Source organism: Hemibagrus wyckioides, linkage group LG09 (assembly GCF_019097595.1).
Source record: "Hemibagrus wyckioides isolate EC202008001 linkage group LG09, SWU_Hwy_1.0, whole genome shotgun sequence".
NCBI lineage: Eukaryota > Metazoa > Chordata > Actinopteri > Siluriformes > Bagridae > Hemibagrus > Hemibagrus wyckioides.
Window position 1 is genome coordinate 24,360,757 of NC_080718.1, and position 16,703 is coordinate 24,377,459.

General features: G+C 38.0%; 1 protein-coding gene across 2 annotated transcripts; it reads right to left on the reverse strand.

The window, feature by feature from the left end:
* Nucleotides 1-1,807: 1,807 nt before the first annotated feature.
* On the reverse strand, nt 1,808-16,577 carry asmt2 (acetylserotonin O-methyltransferase 2). Of its 2 annotated transcripts, none has more exons than XM_058398963.1 (9): nt 16,451-16,577; nt 12,511-12,608; nt 11,484-11,658; nt 10,848-10,977; nt 8,808-8,876; nt 6,707-6,825; nt 6,224-6,361; nt 5,295-5,417; nt 1,808-3,677 (listed from the first exon to the last, which is right to left on the reverse strand). In XM_058398963.1, the coding sequence occupies exons 2-9, from the start codon at nt 12,589-12,591 to the stop codon at nt 3,466-3,468; spliced, it is 1,047 nt and encodes a 348-aa protein (XP_058254946.1). In that variant the 5' UTR covers nt 12,592-12,608; nt 16,451-16,577; the 3' UTR covers nt 1,808-3,465. The 2 variants fall into 2 exon arrangements, with proteins under 2 accessions (XP_058254946.1, XP_058254945.1); XM_058398962.1 differs by lacking the exon at nt 16,451-16,577 and adding an exon at nt 13,134-13,410.
* Between the last annotated feature and the right edge of the window lie 126 nt (nt 16,578-16,703).

Consider the following 16,703-nt stretch of genomic DNA (forward strand, 5'->3'; position numbering starts at 1 on the left):
AGTGTAATATATATATATAAAGGAATGGAAAAATGAAAAGGGTTTGTAAATTATATCCTGTTTTTACCCCATTAAATGAGTATTAATTTACTGATGTCTTTCTTAGATGAAAAATATAATTATTTAATTTTTATTTAATTTAACTTAAACTGTGAAATTTTATTACAGTCAAATGGTTGCAAAGCATTCCTGACAAAAAATAACAAAGTAAATTTGATAATCATCGGCGTAGCTTTGCAGTTAAGTTGTGTAACTAATTTCTGCATTAAAGCAGAACAACTACGCCACAGTTGTTTTATGAAAGTAAACAAAAAGTTTGTGGAGTTACTTTTCATTCTACCTGTTTTATTAAAAGCTCCTTGACTTGACTTTAATAATATTAATAAATGCGCAAACTGCATATGAAATGTATTTGGGATTTCTTAAAATATCTATCTATCTATCTATCTATCTATCTATCTATCTATCTATCTATCTATCTATCTATCTATCTATCTATCTATCTATCTATCTATCTAAACATGTTTATTCACTTCATTGACGATGCACCCGCTGCTATTTTCACTCATCGCCACTAGAGGGCGCGAAATCACCTGATTTCTGGCTCCTCACATTAACTCCAAATCCGCCCTAAACGACTTGCACATTAATTTTTGATAAAAATCTGATACTCAGTGGCATTTAAGATTTTTTTTTAAACTTCTTTTATGGACATTTAGGTCCAATATTTCCCAAAATGCCGCTTGACTACCTGCTGTCTGTAATGAATTAATGGTCTCTCACCTCCCTGGTCTCCTCACAGCCTTTAGTTTGTTAATGTTTTCTGTTAATGCTCCTCTGGTTATGATCTGAATTCATCATTAACATGACATTCAACATTTAAACTAAATGTGTTGTCTGTGTGCTTTCCCTACTATTATATTACCTCCTGAGAAATAAATATTTTAGTTTGTTTGTTTAAAAATTCTTATCATGATGAATTTATTGATAGAGACTTTCTGTAAGTTGCTCTGGATAAATGCCATAAATGTAAAGGTCAACATAAAGGGATCATTTTTCTTATTCCTAACAGTAAAAATCAGACTGTTCATTCATTATGTTTGTTATTTTTTTTCCCCTGTGAAACACTATGACTGCTAACTTCACCCAGTGATAAGAATATACAACACAAATGAACTAATTATCACCAGACCCATCTATCACAACACAACCATTTCAGTATAAACACAGTTAACATGTGTTTACACAGTTTCCCAGTCAAGATTTTGACTGTTCAGACACATGACTACTTCACAGTGGGGAAACAATACACAGAAACTCATAAAAGCGATCAAATTCAGTGTTTGTGTGTTAACTCACTTATCTGTTTACAGAAGAAACGTGAATTGATCAAAACGTGCGAGACAAACAATATGATGTCACACTAATACTGTTTGCTGACATTAATTATAGACACATATTAGTAATTCTCAAGTACTGTATTTCTGCAAGGGCAGCACGGTGGCTTAGTGGTTAGCCTCACAGTAAGAAGGGCCTATGTTCAAACTGGCAGAGGCCTTTCTGTGTGGGTTTACTCCCACAGCCCAAAAACATGTTGTCTGCTAATTCTAAATTGCCCATGTGTGTGGTTGTCTGTCTCTATGTGGCCCTGTGATGGACTGGTGACCTGTGTATGGCTCAAATGTGTGCTGGGACCCCAATGACCCTAATTAAGATTAAAGCGGGTATAGAAAATGGATGGACGGACGGATGGATGGATGGATGGATGGATGGATTTAATTCAATCAATAATCACAACAGAAATGTATGAAATGAGGAATTATTGCTTTAATATGCATCCACCAGTCAGCTCAGTTAATACAGGGAAAAGTTATTACCATGAAATATTCTAAACATCACAGTGTTTTCACAGTCAGGATTATTGAGGTAATCAACAATAAACAATAAACTGCACATATGTAAAATAGATATAGAAACACTAACATTAAAACCATTAACAGGTGAAGTGATTGTGTTTATTGATTACAGTGGCATCTGTCAAGAGGTGAGATTTATTAAGCAGCAAGTAATCAGTCAGTTGACAAAGTTGATGTGTTGGAAGCAGGAAAAATGGGCAGGGTAAGTGACTGACGTGTTGTGATGTCTAAACTATGGGTTCAGAGCATCTCTAAAACAGCAGGACTCTTGGGGTTGTTCCTGATATGCAGTGGTTTGTACCCACCAATAGTGCTCTAAGAAGAAGAAGCAGTGATGCAGGATCATGAGCACCTGATCTAACAGATCAGAACTGTTTTGGTGGTACAAAGGGAAGCTACAGAATATTTTACGTAGGTGGTGTTTATGTTATGGTACACTATATTGCCAAAAATTTTGGGACACCCCTCCAAATTTTTGAATTCAGGTGTTGTTTTTCAGGGGTTGGGCTCGGCCCATTAGTTCCAGTGAAAGGAACTCTTAATGCCTCAGCATACCAAGACATTTTGGACAATTTCATGCTCACAACTTTTTGGGAACAGTCTGGGGATGACCCCTTCCTGTTCCAACATGACTGCACAAATAAAGGTCAATAAAGACATGGATGAGTGAGTTTGATGTGGAGGAACTTGACTTTAATTCATCCTAAAGATGTTGGGTTGGGATCAGGGGTTGTGCAGGCCAGTCAAGTTCCTGCACTCCAAACTCGCTCATTGCTTTGTGCACTGGTGCACAGTCATGTTGGAACAGGAAGGTCCAAAATGTCTTGGTATGAAGCTGAAGCATTAAGAGTTCCTTTCACTGGAACTAAGGGGCCGAGCCCAACCCCTGAAAAACAACACCTGAATTCAATGATTTTGGAGGGGTGTCCCAAAACTTTTGGCATTATAGTGTATATCTGTGTATACTTCCAGTTACAACAGTAACACTGACGGTATTTGATAGAGGACATACAGGACTTCAGGGTGGAAATGTAAAAATTTAAAATAAAATAAAAAATATTTCAGTTCAGTGTTTAATCTCTTCAGCTTTATCCACTAAATCTGGTGTGTGTGTGTGTGTGTGTGTGTGTGTGATTACCATGAACAGTTTGGAGGTCACTCCAAATTCATTCAAAGGCTGTCTGTGTTGAATAGCATCAATGATCGTCATACATAATACATAATCTTTCTAAAACAACTTCTTTTTTGGAGTCCATCCCTATCAGTTTGTCATCATTAGCTAAAATAACCATTAAATTTATCCTGTGCTGTAGAACAAAATCTTCTCATTGTTGTGTGTCCAAAAACCTACAACTACACATTTACCCTTATTTAAAAGAGTAAAAAAAAAATACATAATTGTGCATGATATGCAATTTGAAAAGAATCAAGAGGAATTTTTTGGAAAATGTTTCCAGAAAACAGAGGTTCCTATCTGCAGTCCTGGAGGGCCAGAACTTTACACAGCAGAGGAAACATTATACTGCATTGATACAGCGTGTGTGTGTGGTTATTTGAGAGCGAGGATGGCGTCATAGGTCTTGCCTGTCCTGCACACCTGCACATCGGTGAAGCCCGCTGTCGTGAGCATGTGTGTGTAGTGAGAGGGCGGATGCTCCTTCCCCTCTGTCTGAACCAGCATGTTCAGGGAGAAGAGCTGAGCCATGACTGGCCCTCTGTGGTTCTCAAACAACATAGCTTCTACCACGAGAACACCTCCACCTAGACACACATATACACACACACACACACACACACACACACACATATAGTGGAAGTGAGTACTGTAACTTAGCGGTTTATGGAAAGTGAGACAACCACAAAAAACAATACAGTGCTATTCCTAGGGGAGGAAAGTAGGAAAAATACCAGAGATATTGTCTCATCAAAAACATGCCCATAAAACTGCTTACTTTTGCAGAAAAAGTCAACCTGACAGAGCATGGCAGATGACCATTCACAGAAATCAGTTAACCACTGACTCTCTGCCTAAGCTTTTAGAAACAGGAATCTATGAACCTTATCCTCAAACCAGTGACGATATGGTTCTCTGCAAAGTTGTTTGCGAGTCTACATGGAGGTGCACAAAGCCAATCAGATTGCAGTCAGATCACAAGATCCTGAAGCTTGATGCCAGAAAAAGCATACAGAAGAAATTACTCTATATCCTGTGAACAGAGCCTGAAGCTGATAAATGTGCAATATAATACAGCTAGCAAAACTGAGTGCAAAACACTAAATTATCATCACGGGACCTACAGCAAGCTTTTGCTACAATTTATGCTAAAGTGCATGAATCTACAATCAGAAAGAGAGTAATTATTATGGGAGGTGTGCAAGAAGGAAATCTTTGCTGTCTAAAAAACCATGAGAGCAAGACTGAAGTTTCCCAAAGAACACAGAGACAAAGGCGAAGTCTTCTGGAATAATGTGCTTCGGACAGACGAGTCTGAAATTGAATTATTTGGACACCATAACAGGGCATGTTTGGCGTAAACCAAATACAGCATTTTAGCAAATGAACCTCATACCAACTATAAAACATGGAGGTTGTTGCCAGAAAAAGTGTACAAAATAATTGACTCCATATCCTGTGAACAGAGCCTGAAGCTGGAAAACGTGCAATATAATAGAGCTAGCAAAACTGAATGTGTGATTAAACATCATGTTTAAAAAATCAGCACAATCTCTGACTTCCTGCAAAAGTAGTCGGTCAGGCAAGTGTCAGAGTTCGTAGCCAACACAAAGAAAATCAGACCCATTTAGCAGAGGTCACACAGCAGACTTATCGATGTGGTTTAGGACACAATGTGACTTCCTGTAAACTATAAACATGAACAAAACTTCAGCACTGCAACATTAGACACCTCAAACAATCATGTCCTTCTTTTAAGCAGTTCCGGGCCGCTACAAAGACCATCCCAAACTCTGAAGATGGATCCTAATGAAAGCTGGTAATGGAAGGATGATGATATAATTCCTTCTCTACATTACACTGTATATACGGGCTCTACATGCTGTTTTACAACCCTGTTTATTTCCAAATAAACCATCAAAACAGGAAATGCCGGACACTAATCATGTCTTGGCTGGTCAGTAAGATGAGATTTAAGTGGCTGTAAAAGAGACTGTAAGACTTTAAGACTGTAACATTGATTTTTCACTAATTACAATTTAGATGAAAGAACAATTCCTTTAATCTGTAATTACACTTTGCTCTACTCGATATACATGTGATGCTAGGCCAATAATCCACAATGCAGCTTATAAAACTAGATCCTCTTCATGTAAGTATCAAAGACTCGATCACGTTAGCATTTCCCTTTTCACTGTGCGCACCTGAATTACAGGCTGCGTGAATCTTCTTCAGCAGCATCAGACTTTTCTCCTCCTTCCAGTCGTGAATGATCCGTGCTAGGATGTAGAGATCAGCAGCAGGGAGGTCTTCCTCAAAAAAGTCCCCTTTACATACACACACACACACACACACACACACACACACACACACAGAGAGAGTGCATTAGCTTAATGACTGTTTAAACTTAAGCAACAGGTCCATTACAGTGTAAATAATTATTTCAACTGCAAAAGAAAAGATTAAAAAGTGTTGCATGGATTTTATTACTGTTCCACTCTAAACATTCTGTATTTGCAAAACAAACAAAAAAGATATCATTTCATTATACAATATTTACCCGCATGCAAGATGCCGTGTGTTGCTTAATTTAGCGCTTACTAATGTTTTTTTAATGCGACTCTTTTTTTCACGTTCAGACTAAAAGCCTCAATTGAATGTGAAGGTTTTTTCACTGGTGTGTTTCCGCACTTCCTTGTGCTCTGTGTGAGTAGGTGGTAATATGTGTGTATGTGTATTTATTTTGTGTATTTCTTTGCTAGTGTCTATATTTCCCCTTGGGGATCAAGAGGAAAACATGTACACATAGTCAGGTACATAAATATTTAGACAGTGTAGAATTGTTGTTTTTGCTGTCCACAGTATATCAGAGATTAAATTAAATAACGAAAATTTTAATTAAATAAGTTGAAGGTGTTTAAGTCCAAATAGGGGCCTGAAATAAATAAGAATCATAAATTAAATTTGCTGCTGTTTTTGTTACAAGTCACATGATCAGTACATACAAGGATACCAGTTACCAGAGTGTTATTATTATTATTATTATTATTATTATTATTATTATTATTATTATTATTATTATTATTATTATTATTATTATTATTATTATTATATACAGGAGACAGAGGCTGACCTGCCTGAAACTTGATGGTGTCATCACTTTGACAGAAGTGCTTCTGGCTCATTTGGATGACTTTTGGCATGTCCAGGACCGTCAATGTGGATGCAGGGTACGCTTTAGCCATCACACGAGCCAAGGCACCTGAACAACCTGTAAACAAATTAACCAGGAAATAGGAACATTTACTTCACTGGGGACAAAAAGGTTAGGAAGCTGTTATATCTAAAATGCTCTGTGGTAGAATGGAGTAAACAATTTAATTTTATTAAACGGATTTATTGCAGTAAACTATTTAGCAATAATTACATCTGACACGATGTTCAGATATGTTCTGATTATATTAAAGGATTTCAAACAAAAGCTAAAAAAAGTCTAGTATCTCTCTATAACATTATGCGATGCATAAAATTCAGAGTTACTAATAGAGAACACAGACTTCTGTAAGTTAATAGCATGTAAGCATTAGTAAGGACATAGAAGAACAAGCATACACACCTCCAACATCCACTATGGACTTAAATCTGGACAGGTCAAAAGCAGTTGCTATGTCTTGACCATCGATGACCCATGATGAGTTCATCAAACACATAAACTTTAACATCTCTTCCTCTGACCTGAAATATACAACATTTAAGTATATTCTATTCTATATATTCTTTAAGTATATATCAGATAAATATTTAGATATCTTCCTCTCCTGCTCTCTACCTCAAACACACACACACACACACACACCATCTGTTAAGCAATGTTTACTCTCTTTACAGATGCACACACATCTGCTTAAATGGCCAGCATAAATTCTGCTTAAATGGCCAGTTTAAATTCAGATGGAGTACAGATTCATACACAGAGGTATGGATTTATACACACAGAGTAATATGTGAGGACAGGGAGAAAAGATGGGTGAGGGCTGGAGTCTCGAATTTTCTGTCTCAATGCACAGACCCACAAGCAAAAGAGAAGCACTCACCCTCCCTAAAATAACAAGCGGAACACACACACACACACACACACACACACAGAGTGCCACTTCAGATAACAAGACATCTCTCTCCCAAAATCAGTCTCTCTAAACCTGTCTCTCTCCTAACGCTGCCATGGCGCTGGGATGGAGGCTTGTGAAGGGATTTTTGAAGCAAAAAGTCCCCCTATACTGACATGGTTTTATTATTATCATTAGCATTAATCATAGATTCTTGCCAAAGCAATCACCCAAAAAAACAACGTAAACAAATGGAAAATAACACATTCTGCTTAATAGACAACACATAATATATACATAAGGAGCAGTAGATTTCATCCACTAATAACCGATAGTGATGATAATGTTCTATATTAGCATGTGCACCTATGCCAGTGTTGTTTGTTGTGTCTGCTTCCACAGCATCGGGTATTTCCGAACTGGAGCTATAGTTACTTTTGATATCACAGAAGGGTTTGATGAGAACAGCTTTCGGAAATAACATGACCTAAAACTAATATTTACGTGAGATTAATGTGTTAAAATGATACAAAGGCAAAAGAGACAAAATTTCTACTCTTGAGCATTTTATTTATATTAAAAGGGCAGGATGTGCTAATATGAGGAGCATGGACCTTAAATACCCTGTTTTATAAAACCTATTTAAGTATTTGTTCAATTATAAAGTCTCAACACATGTGCTTAGGCAAAAATAAGCATTAATGTCATTATGCTGCGTGTCTGTCCTTAATTTCTGTTTTATCCTGATATTTGATCGCGTCTCTTAATACACTTGACTACATCAGCAAGCAGCCTTGCAGTGAAAGGCTCCTCCCTGTCATACTGCCTCATACACACATATCTCAACATTTACACTAACGAACCTGCTGGAAAGTGTGAAAGCATTTTGATTAAATTATATGCGAGTCAACTTAACGTTCACCTAAAACTGGCACAAAGCGCTGATTCATCTGCAAACAACACATCATTAGACAGCCCATGAATGCCACTGGCATTACTGAGAATCAGTCTATGATACGACTGGTATCCAGACTGGTATCCAGTATTTGACATCAAACTGAAACAGCCTGCTGACACAATTAAGGCTAAGAGAAAAAATTCATTAAACTTTCTCTGTTTTCATCTCAATATAGAGTGTCCCAGCCTCAAAAGAGAAAAATAAAACATGCAAAATGTATACCAATTTTATCAACAACTAGTCCTCAGTAGAATGATTTGAATTCCTTTTTCATTGCTGAGATAAATCATGTAACAATAAAATAATGACATGAACCCTTCGAAGCTGGATGTATGGGATATACAGCTTGTACTGTATATGCGCCTCAATTTGACCTTCATGTCTACTTCTCTAAAGCGATCATTATATGAACAGACTTAGCTATGACCCTTGTGGTGGGTTTTTTTTTTTTAACTAGCTCTTTATTTTAAATGTTGTCTGCTACCAGGAAAACAACATGCTACTGAAAAGGTCATTTTTAGAAACGCCGTAGTTAGTCATGCATTGTGTGAAAACAGGAACGGGTAACTCGCACAGTATGTAAGAAACACAGCAGTACGGGAGCATGTCCTGTGGAATTTGTTATTATGAAGTAGAGTGACTCATAAACTCACCTGTATATAGCTGAGAAGATGTCTTCTGATGAGAGACCAAAGGTTTTTTCATTTTGGTTCCTTCCTTCCCTGTGAAGTTTAAAATAGCAACCTGATATTTAAACTTCTTAAGCTTGACCTACGGTTAAAAGACCCCTGAATTCTTCCAGAATTAAAAAGACTGCAATTTCTAATGTGTTTTCTGACACAAGGTATAAAGTGAGCAGTATTGTATTATCAGTAAATAAAAATGAATGAGAAACGTAAGACAGGATTGATACGGACCACTGCTTGCCAAACGTTTTGTTTAAATAATGCAAGTAGGGACCGAAACCTAATGATTAGTCATTTTGGAACTGTAAAAAAACACTTGGGCTTAAATTCTAAGCTGTTTCCACTTTGCAATAGACAAGACCAGACCCTACACTGGTGGGTAGATCAGAAAGATGAGAATTTATAAGAAATTAAATAGAAAGAAAGTTGAGCTTTATGCATGATCATTCTCAAAAACGTTAATTATTTCCTTTCTCTACATATTTCATAACGCTACCTGACTATCACAGCCATATTTGGCCCTTCCTAAACTGTTTGAAAGCACTGAAAAATGTATATGTCTTTGTGTGCTGTAGCAGTAAGATTTCCTATCACTGCAACCAAGAGGTCCAAACCTGTTCCAGCATGAAAGTGAGGACCACAGAAGCATGGTCTGCCAAATTTTGAGTAGAAGAGTATTAGAACTGGAGTGTCTTGCACAGAGCCCTGACTCTGACTCGAAATCACTGAACTCCTTCGCGATGAACTGGAAAACTGACTGCACCCCAGACCTCCTCACCTGACAACAGTCTCTGGGCTCATTAATGTTCTTGTGGCTGAACAAACACAAGTTCCCACAGCCACACTCCAACATTTAATGGAATCCTTTCCCAGAAAAGTACAGGTTATTATAACAGCAATGCACTATAACTGGAACAGAATGGTTAACACATATGGGTGTGATTGCTCAAGTTTGCACATACCTGGAGTACTACATGGCCATATAGTGTAAAGCTATGCAGTGGAATAACTCTATTTAGAATTTTTTTCACTCTGGACCAGCAAAACAATCATGTCCAAGCAATGGCACTGCTTGGCTGATAGTTCTTATCATTACCATTATAAGAACACAAACATTAACACACTTATTCACACCTTAGTGCAATTTATCCTAACCATTTCACCTCCTACCATAGTTTTAGTACGTGTATAGAAATCAGAGAACCTGGGGTAAACCCACAAGGACACAGGGAGAACAAGGAGACAGTAACCAGAGCTCAGAATCAAAGTGGGGACCCTGGAGCTGTGAAGTAGCAGCAATGCATCACAGTGCCACACTAAGTAGATTTTGCTCATAATAAAAAAAGAAAGAAAAAAGAGTAATGCATCTCTGATATCGTCACCTCTCAGCTCCAGGGTTTCCAGTTCTAACTGAGCTCACATTACTGTCTGAGCATAGATTCACATGTTCTCCTAGAGTTTGGGTATGTTTCTTCTAGGTTCTCATGTCATCTCAAAACATGCTGATAGACAGACTGGGGATGCTAAAGTGCAAAAACATGTGACTGAGAACTGACTGTGTGTGTGTTAACCCATCCAGGGTAAATTCTCCTGCCTTGTATTCCAGGGATCTACTTTGATGTAGATAAATAGATTTGCTTAGTATTGTTTATATAACCGTGTGCAAAGAAGACCCCACAAGCCTTTCTGCCTAGAGAGAACTCAATTATCTTTTGCCACAAAGGTTACAAGCCATAGCTGAATATCAAGCCTGCAGCACAGTAGTTTTTAGCATTTTACAATTCCATTTACAAAGGCAGGACTGTAAAATCAAGCACTTGAGTAAAGGATTTATAGAGACCAGCTTTTAAAAATTCTGTTCTGAATGCCAGAGCCACAGTTACTAAGCTGATGGACTTCATCAAACTGGCCATTTTCTTCCCATGGTGCCGTCTTTTCTAAGTGCAATTTTACAATTAGAGTCACTACATAATCTACAATGGGCCTATTTTTAGTATCATGTCTTACCTGACCGCATTCCCTAGGTTGTTCCAGAGAGGGTAGATGGTCTGCGACTGGTAGATGATCATGTTATATAAAGATTTAGGGCTGTTCTTGGCCAGATACAGATTAGCAACGTCGGTATTGTTGTAATAGGCTAAAAGAGGAAGAAAAGACAAAACAAAGTTTGAAAGAAACTTGGGAAAATATAAACCATCACAATGTTTATCATCTATTTTGGATTTCTGGATGACCTTTGTCAATCCTGAATTATTTATAAAGTCTAAAAGGGAGAGGATGGGTCTACTCAAATATTAATCACCAATTCTCAGATTCTGCATAAAGCCTGAAGAGTTCCTCAGAGCTCAAGTAAACAGGAATTAAACCCCATTTCATTCAAACTGCTTTTTAGCTCACATGTAAAAACAGAATATATTTTCTAGTTTCCAAATCCTAATCGATGAAGATAAGTCTAAACAGGAAGGAATTTGTATATGAACAAATGTCAATCATTAAGCAAGCAATTTTCATATTTCTATGAAATGTTCTCATATATTCTCTTATAGTCTCTTTATTCTGTTCAAAATAAACTTCCCTAATATTAGTTCCACTTACACTAAACCCATCTATACACTGTATTACTTTCACCTGGAGTAAACGTACCTGTACCCTCTGTTAGCTCCACCTCCAAGACCTCAACACCAACAAGCGCATCGAGGAGCCGCTCCATGCCGTCCTCACTGGTGCCGAGTTCTCGTGATATCTCAGCTGCACTCAGGGACTTCTGGGATTGCAGAAGTAAGTCGAACACACCCTGCTCACATGCTGAAAAGATCACCTGCCGAGGAAGGAGAGAGCAAGTTGAAGCAGATGTCAGTAAAATAAAATGAATAGAAAAGATGTGATGTAGATAGAAACCCTTGGTGGATGATAGAGAATATTAAATATTCAATACAATATTAAATACTGTTTGGCAGTGTTCACAGAGAAGCAAAACTGAAACATCTGAGACATCTGCAATGCTTAAAAATCCAAAAATGGATCAATATTCCAAAAGCTCAAGAATTGTGTTTTCGAGTAAAAAACTTAAAAGTTTTAGGGGTTATATAACTCACTAGACTGTAGGCTATCTATCAAAAGTTAGGGCACACCATACCGTGATCTTAAAATGTTTAATTAATGTTGGATTGTCAATGACTCCAAACTGCTTGTGATGCAATTAAGCATTTCCTAATGCTTAAAGAAATCAAAATTCTCTGAGATTGAAAGGTTCAAGAAAGGAGTGCAGAAAATATAATGTTTAAGGGCTGTTATAGGAAACTATTCAACAGCCAGTTTGTTGTGATGTAGTTTTATTCCTCAGAAATGTTCCAATCTAACAATTTTTGAAAATTAGGTTCAAGGATTAGGTTCAAGTCCCATTTTATCTCCAAATGTCTCTGTTCAGAAATCTACCCATCCATCACAGAGGTCTGTTTAGTACTGGCATCAAGCAAACCACAGAAACGGTTCAGAGACTAAACACTTATCCCTTGCTATTAGTTGTGGTCAACTGAATCCCCTGCAGCCAAACAGAGAGGAGGCCAGAGTGCCAAATGACTGTGATAAATTTTTGAAAGAGGGAGCAGCAGGGTGCTGAGGTCTATAACGATCAAAAATGCTGGGGAGAGAAAAGATATCCAACTCCAACCTTGGACACTCTGTAGCCGTTGAAGTACTCCAGCAGTTTGAAAGGGTAGTCTAGTTCACTCTGAGATAGATGCTCAGCCATGGTGGGGGGAAAAGAACCTGGTGAAATGAACAAGAACATGAAAATAAGCCAATATCACAGATCAGGGAGAATTTTCCAATCAGCAGATCAGAAATCTGAAATGTATAGCTAAGTGTGTGTGTGTGTGAAGGGTGTTCCTGACAGTTCTTTATTTAAACACACTGAGACACTGCCTCAATCACATGGTGTCTTGGGTATTATACGTTTCAAGCTTATAATACAAAAATCGTGCAATTTTGAGAACTGAAACACACACAGCCTAATAATGTTTGTTAAGTCAGGGAGAAGTTGGATTTGTCTTGCCAACGTGATTGAACCAATGTGCTGCATGTAATAGCTCCTGTACAGATGTTTAAAGAGAACAGCTGTTTAATCGGCCAGCATTCCAAGCCTTCACACTGACAATCGGAGCTTTTAAACATATCGCTTAATGTATATATTCGGATGCTTTTATGTATTATTTGTCTGCACGTGATAACAATAAAGCTTTAAAAAACCATTCTGGTCGAACATAACAATGAGTCTGATGGTGTTTCACTTACCAAACAACACAAAAGGCTGAGCGGAGTTTTCAATCCCGTGTTGTTTCCGATTATTTGCTCCAAAATATGATCACTTATTAACCAAACACCTAAAACTATAGCAGTTAAAAACGTAAAACACGACCAAGAAGGGAAAACAACCTCTTCCAATCCCCGTTCAAAACAAACACGACTGCTTACACCGTTAGACGGACACACCGTTGAACTTGATGTTTGTAAAGTCACCAGCAGATGGCGCACGAGCATCAGTTTGTCAACAATTCATTTTCTTCGTGGGTAAAATGTTCAAGTTTTCAGCGCTTCTCTCGGTGACTTCCCCTCGCCATTTCCCCTTTAGGGAGCAGGAATATTCTCGTCGCCATCTTGTAAGACCCGTGACCGTGCTATTTGGAATAATTAAACTTATCTATGTAGGTTTTAATCGTTGCTTAATAGAGTTTAATGCACCTAGATCTTGAATATGCATGACATGTAAATTAGGGAACGCCCCCGTGTCCTCCTACAGTCAATGTCGCCTATTTGGTTACTGTGACTCTTAAAAAATATTTTGCTGTAAGGGAGTATTTCAGCTATTTTCAAATGTAGTTTTCACATAAATAAAATAATTTAGTTTTATTTTTTAACAATGTGGGCGTTTGTGGGTAGTACAAAAATAAAAACAGCACATAGTGCAAGCAAATAGTTCATAATTTTATATATTGGTTTATTATGCTTCAATATTTTGACATTTTCTTTGAGAGAGAGAGAGAGAGAGAGAGAGAGAGAGAGAGAGAGATTTTCAGTGGAAGTCTTGCAACACATCCTGCAATCCCAAATAGCCCGAGTTCACTTAAGGTCACTAATGTCAACTAGTTAACTTCTACTGTTCTGTACCATTATACCGGGTTGCAGGAAGCCTGGAGACCAATACCAGGGAATGTATGGCACAAGAAAGGGGACACTCTGGACAGAGTGCCAATTCATTGCAGGTCACAATCACACACAAGTGTGGAGGAGGGAATCAAACCCCCAACCCCAGAGGTGTGAGGCATGCATACTGACCACTAAGCTACCATTATATGGGATAAGTGTAACACAAAATCATAGCCCAATTATCTTTTTCTCCCTGCAATGTGATGTTTCACCAGAGTGAAATATAATCAGCATATATATATATATATATATATATATATATATATATATATATATATGTATGTGTATATATATATATATATATATATGTATATGTGTATATATATATATATATAAATATATATATATATATATATATAAATATATATTTACATATATATATTTACTCACAAAAAGTTAAGGATGTTTGGCTTTCGGGTGAAATTTCAGGATGCACCTAAAATGCACTATAACCTTTCCAGGTGAACTTAATTTGACCTTCTCTACACTTTTGAATGCACATGTCCAACTGTTCAGTGTTTCAGTACTTTTTGCAGAACTTGCTGTTCTCTAACAAGGTGCTTAACAGCAAAATTCACAACTGGTGTTCGATCCATGAATCGACCAATAAATTTTCTGGTTCAATTAGAATTGGTATTTAAACAGTCCTCTTCATCATGCTGTTCACATTCTGACATCATGAGACCAAGACCACACCTAACAATTGATCAACAGTACCTCGCCATTGTGAGGCTTCAAACAGGATGTTCTCAGAGGGAAGGGGCCACTGAGATTAGAGTGTCACAGAGTGTCATCAGCAGGTTGCAACAGAGATACAGAGAGACTGGAAGAGTCACAGAAAGGCATAGAAGTGGATGTCCTTTGGCCAAATCCCACGTTGATGACCGCTTCATTGTGAACAGTGCCCTGCGGAACTGGATGATGAATGCCACTCAACTCCAGGCACATTTAAGGGAGGTGAGAGGCACCCAAGTGTCACGTCAGACCATTCGAAACCATTTACATCAGCGTGGTCTGTGTGCTAGATGACCTGCAAGGGTACCTGACCACACCACCAGGCAGAGGCGTCGGGCCAGGGAGCATTTACGCTGGACGAGGGACCAGTGGGCCTCAGTGCTGTTCTCTGATGAAAGTCGATTCACGTTGAGCAGAAATGATGACGATGATGGATGTTGGAGACGTCAAGGAGAGCGCTATGCATCAGCCACTGTTGTGGTGGTGTTACAGTCTGGGCAGGTGTGTCTACACAATACAGAACTGCCCTCCATCTTGTGAATGGTACAGTGACAAGCCAATACTACCTGAGTAACATCATTAATCCAGTCATTGTGCCCCTGCATGAACAACACAGGCCTAATTTCATCTTCATGGACGACAATGCTCCAGCTCATCGAGGTTGTATCATTAGGGAACGGCTGCTGGAGGCTGGGGTACCTCAAACGGAGTGGCCTGCATTTTCTCCAGACCTGAATCCCATAGAAAACCTACGGGATCAGCTGAGTCGCCGTGTAGAGGCTCATAACCCTGCACCCCAGAACCTCAATGACCTGAGGGCCGCCCTTCAAGAAGAGTGGAATGCCATGCCTCAGCAGACATGTGACGTCATCGTCAAGCTGTAATTGATGGTCAAGGGCACATGACAAATTATTGAGACATTGACATTTCTTGTTGTGGTATACCCAAAACTGTTGTTGGCTTTAGTTTCAATAAATTGTTTGAGATGAGGAAATCACCACTGCATGCTTCTACTTAAATGCCCTACTTTCATGATATAATATTACTGTAGCATGAACTTTTTACATTTTCCATAAATTTCACCCAAAAGCCAAATATCCTTAACTTTGTGTGAGTAGTGTATATGGCAGACACTCCACAGAATCTAAGGCTAATTATAACAGAGTAATAAAAACATTATATAAAAAACAAAAATATTATCACTAATATCACAAGGCTTTCTGTAATGAGAAAGATATTTAACATTTTTGGAAGGAGTCTCTACATGACAAGCTGGTTTTTATTTGGTCTTAGTTGCTATAAGTGATCACAGGAGCTAACCACAACATTAAATTCAACTATAGACGGTTAACAAGTGCCATGTTTTTTTTTTTCAGTAATAAACTGTAAATTCTATGATGTGGCAAATTGCTATGATCTCAGAGTAATGACACTTTTGTTAATGCCATTATATAATCAGCTTCGTGGCAGTCACAGTAGCTCTGTTTTGTGTCAGGCCACATCATCACCCAGTCATTGATTTATATCCTATGAGATCATACCCCAAGTGTTTTATACCTTACATTTGGTTACTTTTTAAAAGTCTAATAACACTCATGCATTGTGCAATTTGCAAGATAAATATAGTTCTGTAATCCTTGTCTAAGATTTGAAGTAATGCGTAACCTTACCCGCTACGACGTTGCTTCCTGGGTGATGAGAAAAGATGCAAATGTTTACAAAAACATTCCTGATGATGCACAATAAAACAACTCATCGGTCATAAAGACACCAATAAAACCTGTAAATGTTATGTTATTACACAACACAACACAGTCACCCTCCCCTTTGTGAACCAGGAGGTCATTAAGGCTGAACACGTTGCAACAAGATACGTTGTAGGTCCACTACAAAACAATGAGCAGTAGTGCACACGAGACAGGC

Excerpts from the sequence above, each read along its gene's own strand:
- asmt2 (XM_058398963.1), bottom strand. The coding sequence starts at position 12,591 with ATGGCTGAGCATCTATCTCAGAGTGAACTAGACTACCCTTTCAAACTG. Across the intron at positions 6,826-8,807 it reads ATCTTCTCAGCTATATACAG|GTCAGAGGAAGAGATGTTAA; the intron begins GTGAGTTTATGA and ends TGTATATTTCAG. Across the intron at positions 6,362-6,706 it reads GTCCATAGTGGATGTTGGAG|GTTGTTCAGGTGCCTTGGCT; the intron begins GTGTGTATGCTT and ends ATTTGTTTACAG.